The sequence below is a fragment of the Heterodontus francisci genome, chromosome 8 (assembly GCF_036365525.1).
Source record: "Heterodontus francisci isolate sHetFra1 chromosome 8, sHetFra1.hap1, whole genome shotgun sequence".
Taxonomy (NCBI): Eukaryota; Metazoa; Chordata; class Chondrichthyes; order Heterodontiformes; family Heterodontidae; genus Heterodontus; species Heterodontus francisci.
Window position 1 is genome coordinate 45325639 of NC_090378.1, and position 15272 is coordinate 45340910.

Genomic DNA, 15272 nt, shown 5'->3' on the forward strand with positions numbered 1-15272 from the left:
AGATAGACTTGATGCCCTTCCTTACTGTCTACATTTTATAATGTTGTGTCCATCACCAAGAGCTCAGTCTGTAATTATGGACCTCTTTGCTCAAAGTAAAATGCTTTGCGAAACATAATGGAAAGCAGAAGGGAAAATGCAGCATCTTAAGAAACATGACAGATCTGTAAGACAAATGCATGCAAGAGAGAAGTGTACAGAAAGACTGCCCCCCAAAAATTTGAGAACTAGCAGCCTGCAAACTTGTAGGGAGGATTTGGAGGATGCACAAAGTAGATTGAAAATAGGAGTGTAAATTTTGTAAACCAGCATGCATAAACTGCTGATGCAAACCCCATCTGTGTAGCACAAACAAAGACATATATTGTCCTTACCATATGATCTGGAGTATTTGTTTCTTTTGGCTCATTTATTCTCCACCTGTTAATTTCATTTCCAGGATTTTTAGGCAGATAGTCTCTTGGCTTCTGATTTAACAAGGAAGGATCTCCAACGTAACTGCCAATGCAGAACTTATCCTTGTGCTTTTCTAACAACGCTAAGGATCTGAAGTTCATGTTACAATTGTGACAATGGAAATTCCCTAAATCCATACTTCTGAAGTCGGCAGTGTTCCCCAGCTACTTCAGTTTAAACAAAGGCTTGGTACAATTCAAACTCTCAAACCTGCACGTGATCAGATAAGTTTTAAAACTTTCACAATAATTAACATGGCATATTACCATAAGCATTTTCAAGAGCTTTTCTTTCTTATGTAAAAATTACAAACTACTTTTTAACACGTATGTTCTTTTTGACCTGCAGACATTTTACTTTCTTGAAGCACTTTAAGATTTAAATTTTCTGTATATTTTCTCTTTCCCACAACAAATAAACCAAAATACATAATTTAAGTAAAATCAACATACTGGTTAACAAAAATAAGCACTTTACTAACAGTTTATACAATTAAGTCCAATGTGGTGCTACTTTAAATTATGTCTTCAGATGTCAACTTGACAATATCAACATTCAAAATCCTTAACAACCATTATGTTGTATAAACCTCATACACAAAATACACTGCAATAATGCTTCAACACAAGGGTGTCAATTCCATTTTTTCCTGCAACAAACCTTTTACTTAAGTATTCTGAGGCATTCCGTCTTTTATATTTCTTCTAATATATTTCCATTTAGGTGGTTTGCATTTTTTGAAGCAGTAAGTTGTTTAGTTTGAATGATTGTCTTGATTGTTGCTAGGAAACTGTAGGAGGGCAGGGCACTTTGATATGACAAGTTAATCTTTGCAAAAAAAAAAAATGACTGCTGTTAAAGGGACATTGTCATCTTGAATTGTATGAAAAATTGTTTTACCACATTAACAGAGGAAGCAAGAATGACATATTGAAGGAGATTATGTATTGTCTATTGCATTTCAGTTTAGAATTACAAATTAGGTTTTCTTTTAGTACTTAAGGTAATACAGAAAAGAGAAAGCATTCAAAAGACTTCTGCAATTGCTGCACTGTTAACTGACCCTAGTGGTTCTTGCAAGAATTGAGTCTACTTGAAAACTCTCTTAATGTGATGCCGGTTCTCTTTAAGAGGTACTGTCAGTTAGCAGATTATTTTAGAAGACAATCTACTAGATTTTAATTCACTGTACTTACTTTTCTATTCAGTTTCTCCATGCATAAAACACAGAGTCCCAATCAAGTTGAGCTTCAATGATGTAATTCATGAAAGAGACAGTGGACTGTGGCCTTATTCCTAGTTCATACATTGACTGGAGTTGAAATAAGTGAAGGCATTTATATACAAGGTCTGTTTCCAAGCTCTGGACAGCAGTTTTGAACAGAACACTGGAATATGTGATAACTGGGCAACACCAAGAACAGGCACTTCGCTTGATCACCAGCACTGCGACTGGACTTTATATCCATCACCTTCATTATTAATGCAGTAAGTATAATCTAGCAGAGCTCCTAAGTGTATTGGCACTAATGAAACAGAGGTGGCTTCGGTGGATTGGACACATCCACAGGATGGAAGATAGCTGCATACCCAAGGACCTTCTGTATGGTGAGGTAGCTGGGGCCAGACAACCAGTGGGGCACCCAAAGCTCCACTTCAAGGATGCTTGCAAGTGTGACATGAAGGCCCTAAATGTCAACTATCGCACTTGGGAGTGACTAGTTGGCAAAAGAGGGAATCGCCTACACATCCTGTGGACTGGCATGCACTACCACAATGACCAGTTGCTACAGCAGCTTGGCAACTGGCGCCAACGTCAAAAACAACTCACAGCATCACTTGGCATCTTCACGTGCAGCACTTGTGGCAGAACCTGCATCTCAGGAATTGACCTTCGCAGCCATCAACAAAGGTGCACCAAGAGAAGACACCCCACCTAAATGGATTGTTTACTGCATGTCCATCATCTTTCGTAGATGGAAGGATGCCAAACCAGGTATGATTTACAGTACGTAATCCACCAACCCATCAAGGATTCTTTGACGGCACCACTCTCTCCTGCAAACTCTACTGTAGAGAAGGACAAAAACAGCTATTTCACAGGAAAATGACTACCTCTAAACGTTCCAAGCCACACACTGCTGGAGCTGGACATATATTACCACTCCATTCATTGTCGCTGGATCAATAATCTGAAGATCCCTACCTCACAATATTGTAGGAGCACCATCACAAGGACTGTAGCAATTCTCAAAGTAGGACCACCATCACCTTCTCAGGGCAACTAGGGATGGGCAATGAATGCAGGTTTGCCAACATTACCCACATCCCAAGTAAGTAAAATTACACATATCTAATGATAAAGGAACTTTTAAGACTATATATGAACAATGTTGAATATTTACAGGTATGAGGGAATATTTCAATGGATTTGAGCCCCAATAACAGTTTTTGGACAACTTGTAATTGTTAATTATCTTGGAACATTTATACTTCACTTTAATGTTTGCTCATGCTATGCATGTTTGGCTGAATATCAGTATATGTTGATATTGTTGATTGCTTTTTCCTGCACTAAATGGTTCAATTATAAACAAACATTTTATTCATAAAAAAAGTAAAATAATCTTTCAAAACAGAAAGTGCAATAAGAGTTACACCACCAACCATTTTGGCAAACTGATGCAAAATATTTATTCCAAGTTATTTTAATGCAGTAGTTTTCCTCATACAGATATTCATATGTGATAGCCACTTTTTTAAATTTGTAAATAACGTTATCAAAATAATCTTAATCTTTGAAATTTCACAAAATTTATATTTTACAATCCACCCTGAATATCAAGGTTTTTTGAAGAACTCAAAGCTCCTATTGTGAATATTTTACAACTGTACCAAAGAAATGGAGATAAACCTCTGGTGACAAATCTTGTTTTCTTCTTCCCAAAATGTCACGACATTGAAAAACATATGTAGCTAGCATTATTCTTGACAACCTATCAGTATTTTGAATTTGTCTCTTACACTGCTTGTTCTATCACACTGCTATTCCTACTAATTGTCTGCAAATGTTTTTTTTCAAGGTTTCAAAAAATACCCACTTTTTTCCTTGCAAATGATTACTCAGAATGTGCTTTGCCCCCTTTTCTTCTTTATTGACTCATATTTCATTCTACGAAGCGTTCAACAGGACCAGCTGGTCAAAGAAAAAAAGAAAAAAGCTCAACAAGCAAATTTTCTTCTTTGGGATATGATCAACTCCCTTGTGCATGGAAAAATATAACTCTGTGCCAAAAGAGCTTTAGTAAGTTTAGTCCTCCAGCTATAAGAAAACGTATAACATGAATTCCACTTGTATCAAGTTTAGGCATCATCATCAGAATTGGTACTACTGCTAGTTTCAGAATCTGAGTCTTCATGAAGCCCTGCACTGAAAATGCCTCTCCACTGGGCGAAATGTAAAGCTGTACATTGGTTCTTCAATTGAAAACCATTTTTCCTAAAGCCATTTTTCTTGAGCTATAAAGAAAAGAGAAATTGTAGATTAGCCACAAGGTTGTAACACCAGATACTTAAAAATATCACATTCAAATCCAGAAAGGTGAACCAAAATGAATGCCTGACATTACTGGACCACTTACCCCATAAAGATCACAGCAATTGTTTAATATTTATTTCTAGATATAATGAAGGAGGCTCAGTCAAATCGAGCAGACAGCATCAAATCTTATGAAAAAAAAGCTCCTCAGAATTGGCATTGAGGTAAGGAATAGAGGGAGCAAAGGAGGAGATCAAAAGAGTTTGGAATTAACATTTTGCTCTGATAATTTATTGTTAAAATTTATTTATTGATACAGCACTGAAACAGGCCCTTCAGCCCCCCGAGTCTGTGCTGACCAACAACCCATTTTTTTAATAATGATCCTACATTAACCCCATATTCCCTACCACATCCCCACCATTCTCCTACCACCTACCTACACTAGGGGCAATTTACAATGGCCAATTTACCCATCAACCTGCAAGTCTTTGGCTGTGGGAGGAAACCGGAGCACCCGGCGGAAACCCACACGGTCACAGGGAGAACTTGCAAACTCCGCACAAGCAGTACCCAGAACTGAACCCAGGTCGCTGGAGCTGTGAGGCTGCGGTGCTAACCACTGCGCCGCCCTTCAGGAGTAGAATTGCATGGCCATACAGTGGAAAATATAACTTTGCTTGAGGTCACACAGTCAGATCTAGCTGTGGACAGCTAAGCCAGTTGAGAGTGTTTGTTCACGTTTGTGGCCTTCAGACTTGAGGACAAGAGAATGGGAATTGAACCAGGTTGTCCGGGTGAGAGACCATAAAGGACTTGGTGGGGGTGAAGGCAGGTAAACCAAACCAAACTTTAAACTTATATGGCAGATAATTCACCAAGACTACTGTAGCAGTATAACAATTAAGACAGAGAATTAAAATAGGCATTTAGAATACAAGACATCTCACTCAGCTAAATCATACTAGCTGAAAATAAAGACATGTAGCTGTTCAGATATTCTTCCTTTTTTTTCTTGGCTTATTTATTTCAGAACAAATTACATTTAAAACACAATAAAAGACCATTCAGCCCAAAATGATAGTGGCTTTTGGAATGGAGCAATCTCTTAATGTGACAAATAAAGGTGATTTAAACTAATGATGTTCACTATTTTGAAATGGCAGTTATCAAAATGTGTCATATTGGAGTAACATAAATTGCATTGAATTTCAGTGCATTGCTGTGCCAAGTACTTGGTAAAATAGTTTGCCAATACTTTTTCATGATGACAATGTCCCTTTAAAAAACAAGTTTTTGATCTAAAATAAAAACCAAGTACTGAAAATACTCAGCACGTCAGGCAGCATCTGTGGAGAGAGAAGCAGGGTTAACGTTTCAGGTCTGTGGACCTTTCACCAGAACAGTTCTGGTGGAGGCAGTGGCATACTGGTATTGTCAATGAACCAGTAACCCAGAGACCCAGGTATTGCTCTGGGGACATGGGTTCGAATCCCACCACAGCAGAAGGTGGAATTTGAATTCAATTCATAAATCTGGAATTTAAAGCTAGTCTAATGATGGCCATGAAACCATTGTCGATTGTTGTAAAAACCCATCTGGTTCATTAATGTCCTTTAGGGAAGGAAATCTGCTGTCCTTACCTGGCCTGGCCTGGCCTACATGCGACTCCAGATCCACAGCAATGTGGTTGACTCTCACATGTCCTTGAAATGGCCCAGCAAACCACCCAGTTCAAGGGCAATTAGGGATGGGCAATAAATGCTGGCCTGGCCTGCGGCACCCACATCCCATGAAAGAATAAAAAAATAAAAATAAATGCTGGCCTTACCAGTAACACACACATCCCAAGAATCAATTTAAAAAACCCTCAGTTTTCTGACTGAGAAACAAAGCGTGCTACCAACTGATTAGTTGGTTCTGATCAGCAGCTGAAAGAATGCGGAAGGAGTAATGGTAGGAGCAAAACTAGTATTTGGAATTGAAAACATTTGCTTACTTTTTTTGAATAATGACTAATAACTATTTGAAAGACTGCTATGCTGTAATGGTGTGTGTTTCATTGTTGTAGAGTATGAGCTGAAAACATACACAGCTGATTACCTCAGGGAGACAAAGACCTTCCTGGACCAGTCAGAGGTATATATATTTTGTCCTTTCCAAAAAATTTTGACCTCATCCTAAAAATTCAATTGTTGGGAATTCAGTTGTAGGCAGTTGTAAGCTGAAAAAAAATGGACTTCTGCAACTTTTATGGGGCTAGTTTTAATTTCTGGCCCAAATGTATTATTAAAATGAATACATTCTGAATTGGTGCTTCTATCATGCAAATACCCTTAATTTCTGTTTCTTCTTCAATCTGCTGATTTTCAAATTTTGTTGTAAATATGCATATTATAATGAGTCAAAACTAGAAATTTAAACTGAACCTGATTTTTCCAAAATTCACTTTCTTCAGAGACTAGGTGGAACACGAGAGTAGTCCCAGTTCTCCAAGTGAAATGAATTATGCAGACCGGTCTGAATAACTTTGTTGAATAATCTTTAAAGTGTTATAAAATGTTTGAATGGCTGAATCACCATTCCTATTGAATAGAAATTTTGTTGCAATATTTTAAAATTTTCTGAATGTACAAGTGAGATTTACTTAATTACACGGATGTCCTTAAGGACTCGAGGATCAGACCAGAACATCACATTTTCTCTCTCTGGCGTGTTGGTAGGTTCAAAGCAATATTTACCGACATAATTTGAATTTTTTTTTTAGCATACACCATATATACACCACTGTAGTTAAACCCTGTTGTTCGGGAGGAATCACCTAATCAGGTTTTTATTTACTGACATTCTGGGCAGTGCTGACCCACATGATACATCACTCAAAGCCCTTTGCATGTGTCAGTGACAATTACTTTTTTCTTAGCCAGGAAAAGAATTCTCTGTTCCTAGAATAACTTATTTACAGTTAAGTTATATTATTTTGGTCTTGTCCTGATCATGAAATCACTTGGTTTTAGTACAGTTGCATAATTTCTTCAGCTATTTCCAAAAAGCAAAAGCTTTGAATGGTGCCATATTCCATCAATGCCTATTTATTGTGTTAACATTTTTGACAGTAATCATTGATGAACATTTGTTGCTCAATGGTTCTAGAACCCACTAATGTATTTCTGTCTTGGAATTCCTAGAATCTGACAATTCAGATAAAGGCCATTCAGTCCATTATGTCTGTGCCAGCTATCTGAAAGTGCTAAAATAAAAGCAAAATACTGCGGATGCTGGAAATCTGAAACAAAAACAAGAAATGCTGGATTCATTCAGCAGGTCTGGCAGCATCTGTGGAAAGAGAAGCAGAGTTAACGTTTCGGGTCAGTGACCCTTCTTCGGAACTGACAAATATTAGAAAAGTCACAGATTATAAACAAGTGAGGTGGGGGTTGGGCAAGAGATAACAAAGGAGAAGGTGTAGATTGGACCAGGCCACACAGCTGACCAAAAGGTCACGGAGCAAAGGCAAACAATATGTTAATGGTGTGTTGAAAGACAAAGCATTAGTACAGATTAGGTGTGAATCTACTGAATATTGAACAGCAGCAAGTGCAAACCTGAAGAAAAACCTGAAAAAAACAGTGGGTGAGCAAACTGAACAAACTAAGATGAAATGAAATAAATGCAAAAAAAATTGTAAAAAATGTAAAAAGGAATGTAAAAAAAAAAAAGAAAAAATAACTAAAAATGAAAGTAAAGTGGGGGGCTGTCATGCTCTGAAATTATTGAACTCAATGTTCAGTCCGGCAGGCTGTAGTGTGCCTAATCGGTAGATGAGATGCTGTTCCTTGAGCTTGCGTTGATGTTCACTGGAACACTGCAGCAATCCCAGGACAGAGATGTGAGCATGAGAGCAGGGGGGAGTGTTGAAATGGCAAGCAACCGGAAGCTCAGGGTCCTGCTTGCGGACTGAGCGGAGATGTTCCGCAAAGCGGTCACCCAGTCTGCGCTTGGTCTCCCCAATGTAGAGGAGACCACACTGTGAGCAGCGAATACAGTATACTACATTGAAAGAAGTACAAGTAAATCGCTGCTTCACCCATTCCGACCCATTCCCCGCACCTCTACCCTCACCCCTTCCCCTCCCTTCCAGAACCGTGACAGGGTTCCCCTTGTCCTCACTTTTCATCCCACCAGCCTCCATATCCAAAGGATCATCCTCCGCCATTTTCGCCACCTCCAGCGTGATGCCACTACCAGTCGCATCTTCCCCTCCCTTCCCCTGTCAGCATTCCGAAGGGATCGTTCCCTCCGCGACACCCTGGTCCGCTCCTCCATTACCCCCACCACCTCGTCCCCGTCCCAGGGCACCTTCCCTTGCAATCGCAGGAGGTGTAATACCTGCCCATTTACCTCCTCTCTCCTCACTATCCCAGGCCCCAAACACTCCTTTCAGGTGAAGCAGCGATTTACTTGCCTTTGCTCCGTGATCTTTTGGTCAGCTATGTGGCCTGGTCCAATCTGCACCTTCTCCTTTGTTATCTCTTGCCCAACCCCCACCTCACTTGTTTATAATCTGTGACTTTTCTAATATTTGTCAGTTCCGAAGAAGGGTCACTGACCCGAAACGTTAACTCTGCTTCTCTTTCCACAGATGCTCCCAGACCTGCTGAGTGAATCCAGCATTTCTTGTTTTTGTATCTGAAAGTGCTATCCATTCAAACCCATTTTGCTGCCCCTTTCCCATGAATTTTTTGTTTCATTTGTTTAAATATTAACCCACATTCCTTTTAATAGTTCTAATGGAACTGCTACCACTGATTCTGGTGGGACACTGCATAAAACTTAACAATTGTTGGTTTAAAGAAAAGATTCTCATAACCACCTTCGTTCTTTTGATCATTTTAATTTTATGCATGCTAGTTCATAGCTAGTGTTTAGACTCTCAGAGCAGTGGCAATAATTTTTCTGTACTTCTCTTACCAAAACTTATAATTTTGGATGTCTCTATCCAATCTATTCACCTTCTTTGTTCCAGTCAAAAGAGCCCAAGTTTCTCTAGATTCTCAGCCATGGAACCATTGTGGCGAATGCCTTCTGTACTCTCTCTAGCACCTTGACATCTTACATAAAGTAAGGCCAAAGTGGACGCACTAAATTAATTGCAGCCTAGTCGATGATTGTGCCTAAGTTTAGCATTACATGTTTGCTTTCGTACACAGTGGCCCCCATTTATAAAATGTAATACTCCATATTTGTCTTTATTAAAAGTTTTACCAACTTACTTTGAAAGATTTGTCTATCTGAACTCCCCAAGTGTCTTCACACTTGTCCTTTTAAAAAGAGTACAGTAGTCTAGCACTGACCCCACAGAGCTACCTTTTAAATCTTCCCAGTTCATAAACATATGTTCACCACTATTCTTTCTTTTCTATCCATTAGCCATCTTCCTATCCATCCATTGTCACATTGCTGGTCAAGTGATAGCTCAGTGCTTGGGCTGTGCTACATTTGCCAGCCAGAACCTCCTCCAAGTCTCTTGACACCATAGCTTACACCTCCACCGAGTTTGTTTCATCATTCATTTTTTTGACGTGTCTGCCCACTGTTTTTTTTCATGTTTGCGCTTTTGACCAGGGCTGTTCATTATTCTGTCATTTAACACCCTCTCTGCACTAACGTTTTGTCTTTCACCACACCATTTACACACCCTTTGCCTTTGCTCCATGACCTTCTGGTCAGTTATTCTCTGTGACCCTCTGTCCTATCAGCACCTTCCCTTTTGTTATCTTTTGCCCCACCCCCGCTTTATTTGTGGTGTGTCAGCGACCCTTCATCAGAACTGGCAAAGGTTAGAAATGTAATAGGTTTTAAGCAAATAAAACGGGGGTGGGGCAAGAGATAACAAAAGTAAAGGTGTTGATAGGACAGGGTCACAGAGAATAACTGACCAGAAAGTCATGGAGCAAAGGCAAACGGTATGTTAATGGCGTGTTGAAAGACAAAGCATTAGAGCAGAGAGGGTGTTAATGGACAGAAAAATGAACAACTTTGGTCCAAAGCACAAACATGAAATAAAACAGTGGGCAGGCACATGGTAAGAAAAATGAATGATGAAACAAACTAAAATAAAATAAAAAGAAAAAAAGAACTGAAAATAAAAAGGGGGGACCCGTCATGCTCTGAAATGATTGAACTCAATGTTCAGTCTGGTAGGCTGTAGCGTGCCTAATCGGTAAATTAGATGCTGTTCCTCGAGCTTGCGTTGATGTTCATTGGAACATTACAACAAGCCCAGGGCAGATACGTGGGCATGACAGCAGGGGGGTGTGTGGAAATGGCAAGTAACCGGAAGCCTGGAGTTATGTTTTCGGACTGAGCAAAGGTGTGCTGCAAAGCTGTCACCCAATCTACATTTGGTCTTGCCAATGTACAGGAGACCACACTGTGAGCAGTGAATATAGTAAACTGAATTCAAAGTATAACAAATAAATCACTGCTTCACCTGAAAGGAGTGTTATGGGCTTTGGATAGTGAGCCTTTGGGACCTTTGCTCCATGACCTTCTGGTCAGTTATTCTCTGTGACCCTATCCTATCAACACCTTTACTTTTGTTATCTCTTGTCCCACCCCCACTTTATTTGCTTAAAACCTATTACATTTCTAACCTTTGCCAGTTCTGATGAAGGGTCACTGACCTGAAACGTTAACTCTGCTTCTCACTCCAAAGGTGCTGCCAGACTTGCTAATTTAGTTTTAATTAGGATTTGAAGTCAAATCAAGATGCAGCTTGTACTGCAATCCATTTCAACATGGGCAAAATGAATACCAAACATGACATTTTTAAATAAGTATTACCTTTTGCAGTTAAAACGACTGGTCAAAGGATTCAAAGGGAAAAGGAACTATTACATTTGTATATCCAAAGACATTCTTCTGACATTGAGGCTAAACCCAATTTCAGAATTACACAGAAATATATATAAAAACACAGAAATGACCATAATTAGGCCTATTAGGTTTAACTTGTGCTAAAAAGCCAGGACGAGGGAAGCAGCGAGACCTGGAGCGAGCAGCAGGGGGAGGGGGTTGGAGTGGGGGAAGAGGGGAGCGAGCGGCCAAAGAAGCAAGGCAGGGAGCATGCGGCTGAGGTGGGGAAGTGGCGAGGGCGGGAGCGAGTGGCTGAGGGAAGGCAGCAGCAAGGCGGGGACCGAGTGGCAAGCAGACGCGCGATGGCAGGAGGGAGTGGGGTACTGTTGGGGATGGGATGGAGGTGGCAATCACAGCCACTGTGGGGATTTGGATTTAAGGCTGCATTTTTTTTAATGACAAATTGAGTAGCGCCATCTTTATTACTGGCAGCTGCCTGAGACGTTACAGACAGTGGCGTTTCAGTGGATGAGGCTGCATTTACGCATGTGCCAGTATTGCGCCAACTAGCGGTTGCGCTGTCAGCAAACCTAGCCCAAAAAATACATAAGTTTGCACCAGTTGAAAGCGGCAGAGCAGAAGGTGTGGTGCATTTGGGCATGTGTTATGAACGCCACACTTTGTAGTATGATTATGTTTTTAAAAACAGATTTTTGATGCCGTGTAAGGAGGATTCGGAGGAAACATGTGACCTCAGATCAACTCTACCTAGAAACAAGACAGAGATCCTGGTTACCATTCGAACAAGGAATCCAGATCAAAGACCCTTTGGAAAGAAGAATGCAAGGTTGCAAGACCTAAAGAACAATGGATTTCGCTCTCCAAGACTCTCAGATTGTAAACATGAAGTGAGGGGCTCTGAAGGTGCAAACTTGAGTTGAAATTTTTAACACCTGGCAACAAAGACAGGCCTGGGTGGTTCTGCTGTGGCCAGACTTGTGGACTATGCATAGTGGAAAGGACAAATGGCTACTGACCTTTGACTTTGGACAAATTCAACAGACTTTCAGAAACCAGGCAAGCTGTGAGGAAGACCGAAGAAACAGACCAGCAGGGGCAGCCTCGGAAGAGAGAGAGAAAACCATCTGCTCTCGGTACACTGATACAGCGAAAGGCTGCTAAAACTTGAACTCAATAGGTTTGCGGAGAAATAAAAGACCAATGAGGTCACCAGAGATCACCACAATCATGGTAGTCCAGTTCAAAAGTGCTCGGAAGAAGTGAGTGACGAGGATATTGACTTTGAGAAGGACTGGGAGATCCAACCCATTATAACTGGGAGGAGTTTAGGACTTTTATCCACAAGGATATCGCTTCAATGAGTACATGCATAAAGTATAAATGTGGTGTGGGATTGTCAAGTGTTTTAATAAGTTAAAATATCTATCTCTGTAATTTAGTGTATTAGCTACTTATAAAAGAACTATTTACCTAATGGGGCGGCACAGTGGTGCAGTGGTTAGCACCGCAACCTCACAGCTCCAGCAACCCGGGTTCAATTCTGGGTACTGCCTGTGTGGAGTTTGCAAGTTCTCCCTGTGACCATGTGGGTTTTCGCTGGGTGCTCCGGTTTCCTCCCACAGCCAAAGACTTGCAGGTTGATAGGTAAATTGGCCATTATAAATTGCCCCTAGTATAGGTAGGTGGTAGGGGAATGTAGGGAAAGTGGGGATGTGGTAGGAATATGGGATTAGTATAAATGGGTGGTTGATGGTCGGCACAGACTCAGTGGGCCGAAGGGCCTGTTTCAGTGCTGTATCTCTAAATAATGATAAAATAATAAAATAATGTTGATTTTTAGTTTAGTTATTATAGTAAAAGTCTTAAAACATGAAATCTTGTGTGTACTTTAAATTGGTCTAGGGAGTTCATTTCTTGTGTTTTAACGTTAACGGTCTCACTGAGGTCTTAACAAATGGCAGAAGAAATCCAAAGAGAAGACTAAAATTTGCCATTTGTGGCACAGCAATATGGGGCAGCTGAGACATAACTCTTGGAGAAATGGGTTCAGATTCATGGGGCACTGGCACCAGTACTGGGGAAAGTGGGAGCTATACCATTGGGACAGTCTTCATTTGAACCATGCTGGGACTAGCATTCTGGTGAGTCGGTATAACTAGGGCGATAGAGAAGAGAGCACATGGTAAATTAAAGCGAAAGAACAAGGCAACAGAGGAATGCAGCAATAAGGGTAATGATAATCAGAGCATGGCAGGAAGGGACAGAGCGTACAAACTTAACAGTGTGCCAGCAGATTATGCCGGAATCTTCAAAAATAGTAAAAAGACCGAAGTAAAGTCTCTGTATCTAAATGCGCGCAGCATTCGTAACAAAACGGATGAATTGTCAGCACAAATAGAAATAAATATGCATCAACTGATAGCCCTTACAGAGACATGGCTGCAAGGTGATCAAGGCTAGAACCTAAATATTCAAAGGTACTTGAAATTTTGGAAGGACAGGTAGCTCGGAAAAGGTCGTGGGGTAGTTCTGTTAATTAAGGATGCCATTAGTACAATAGTGCGAGATGACCTTTGTTCTAAAGATCAAGATGTAGAATCAGTTTGGTCAGAGATAAGAAATAGCAAAACTAAGCAGTCACTTGTGGGTGTAGTTTATAGGCCCCCTGACAGTAACTACACTGTAGGACAAGAGGATACAGAAAGAAATAATGGGGACTTATAAGAAAGGTACAGCAATAATCATGGGTGATTTTAATCTATACACAGATTGGATGCATCAGATTGGCAAAGTTGAGTTTGTAGAGTGTATTTGGGATAATTTCTTACAGCAGCACGTTCTGGAGCCAAAGAGCAGGCTATTCTCGACCTGGTTATGTGCAATGAGACAGGATTAATTAATGACCTCACAGTAAAGGAGCCTCTAGGTAGCAGTGATCATAACATGATACAATTGCGCATTCTGTTTGAGGGTGAGAAATGTGGGTCTAAGACTAGTGTTTTAAACTTAGATAAAGGCAATTTACAAGCGTATGAAGGCAGAGATGGCTACAGTGAACTGGGAAATTAGGTTAAAGGGGATGACAGTAGAGATGCAGTGGCAGATATTTAAGGAGATATTTCAAAGCACTCAGCAAAGATACATTCCAATGAGAAAAAAAGACTCTTGGGGAAGGACACACCATCTGTGGCTAACTAAGGAAGTTAAGGATAGTAACAAATTGGAAGAAAAAGTGTACAATTCTGCAAAGATTAGTGGTAGGTCAGAAAATTGGTCAGAATTTAAAAACGAGCAATGACTGAAAAAAAAAGGGAGGGAGAAATTAGAGTATGAAAGAAAGCTAGCTAGAAACATAAAACAGATAGTAAGAGATTCTATGAGTATTAAAAAAGGAAAAGAGTAACTAAAGTAAGCATTGGTCTTCTAGAGATAGTGTCTGGAGCATTAATAATGGGAAATAAGGAAATGGCAGAAGCGTTGAACAGATATTTTGTGTCTGCCTTCACGGTATGGCAGCTGGTGGAATTTAAACAATTAACTAATAAATTCAATTATTAACTAAAATCTCGAATAGAAAGCTAGTTTCAGTAATGGTGCCATGAAACTATTATTGATTGCTGTAAAAAACTATCTGGCTCAATAATAACCTTTAGGGAAGGAAATCAGCTGCCCTTGCCTGGTCGAGCCTACATGTGACTCCCGACCTACAACATGTGGCTGACTCTTAAATGCCCTCTGAAACGAAGTCACTCAGTTCAAGGGCAATTAGAGATGGGCAACAAATGCTAGCCTTACTAGTGACGTCCTCATCCCATGAAAAAAATAAAAACTTCAGAAGACACAAATAACATCTCAGAAATACTTGTAAATCTAGAGATGAAAGGGAGGAACTTAGAACAATTACAATCACCAGGGAAACGGTACTATGAAAACTATTACAACAAAAGGCTGACAAGTCCCCAGGACCCGACAGCCTGCATCCTAGGGTCTTAAAAGTAGTAGCTGCTGAGATAGTAAATACATTGGTTGTAATTTTCCAAAATTCCCTAGATTCTGAGAAGATTGGAAAATAGCAAATGTGACTCCCCTATTCAAGAAAGGAGGGAGACACAAAGCAGGAAACTACAGGCCAGTTAGCCTAACATCTATCATAGGGAAAATGCTACAATCTATTATTAAGCAGGTTATAGCAGGGCATTTAGAAACTCTTAATGTGATCAAGCAGAGTCAACATGGTTTTGTGAAACAGAAATAGTGTTCGACTAATTTATCAAATTCTTTGAGGAAGTAACAAGCAACATGGATAAAAAGGAACCTGTAGATGTGGTGTACTTGGATTTCCAAAAGGCATTTGATAAGGTGCCACATCAAATGTTACTACACCAAGAAAGAGCTCATG

The 15272-nt window shown here is 40.1% G+C and overlaps 2 protein-coding genes across 4 annotated transcripts in view; both read right to left on the bottom strand.

Moving 5' to 3' along the window:
* The window catches only part of ccdc17 (coiled-coil domain containing 17), a 161110-nt gene extending 159792 nt beyond the window's left edge, over positions 1 to 1318 (bottom strand). For both annotated transcript variants that reach the window (XM_068037062.1, XM_068037061.1), the window contains exons 1-2: positions 1117 to 1318; positions 375 to 666 (exon numbers count right to left, since the gene is read on the bottom strand). In XM_068037062.1, coding sequence (XP_067893163.1) covers positions 375 to 593 — 219 coding nt within the window. In that variant the 5' untranslated portion in view covers positions 594 to 666; positions 1117 to 1318. The remainder of the gene's footprint in view (positions 1 to 374; positions 667 to 1116) is intronic.
* A 1807-nt stretch (positions 1319 to 3125) lies between these two features.
* The window catches only part of gpbp1l1 (GC-rich promoter binding protein 1-like 1), an 87651-nt gene continuing 75504 nt past the window's right edge, over positions 3126 to 15272 (bottom strand). For both annotated transcript variants that reach the window (XM_068037069.1, XM_068037068.1), the window contains exon 12: positions 3126 to 3975. In XM_068037069.1, the coding sequence (XP_067893170.1) occupies positions 3820 to 3975 (156 nt within the window). In that variant the 3' untranslated portion in view covers positions 3126 to 3819. The remainder of the gene's footprint in view (positions 3976 to 15272) is intronic.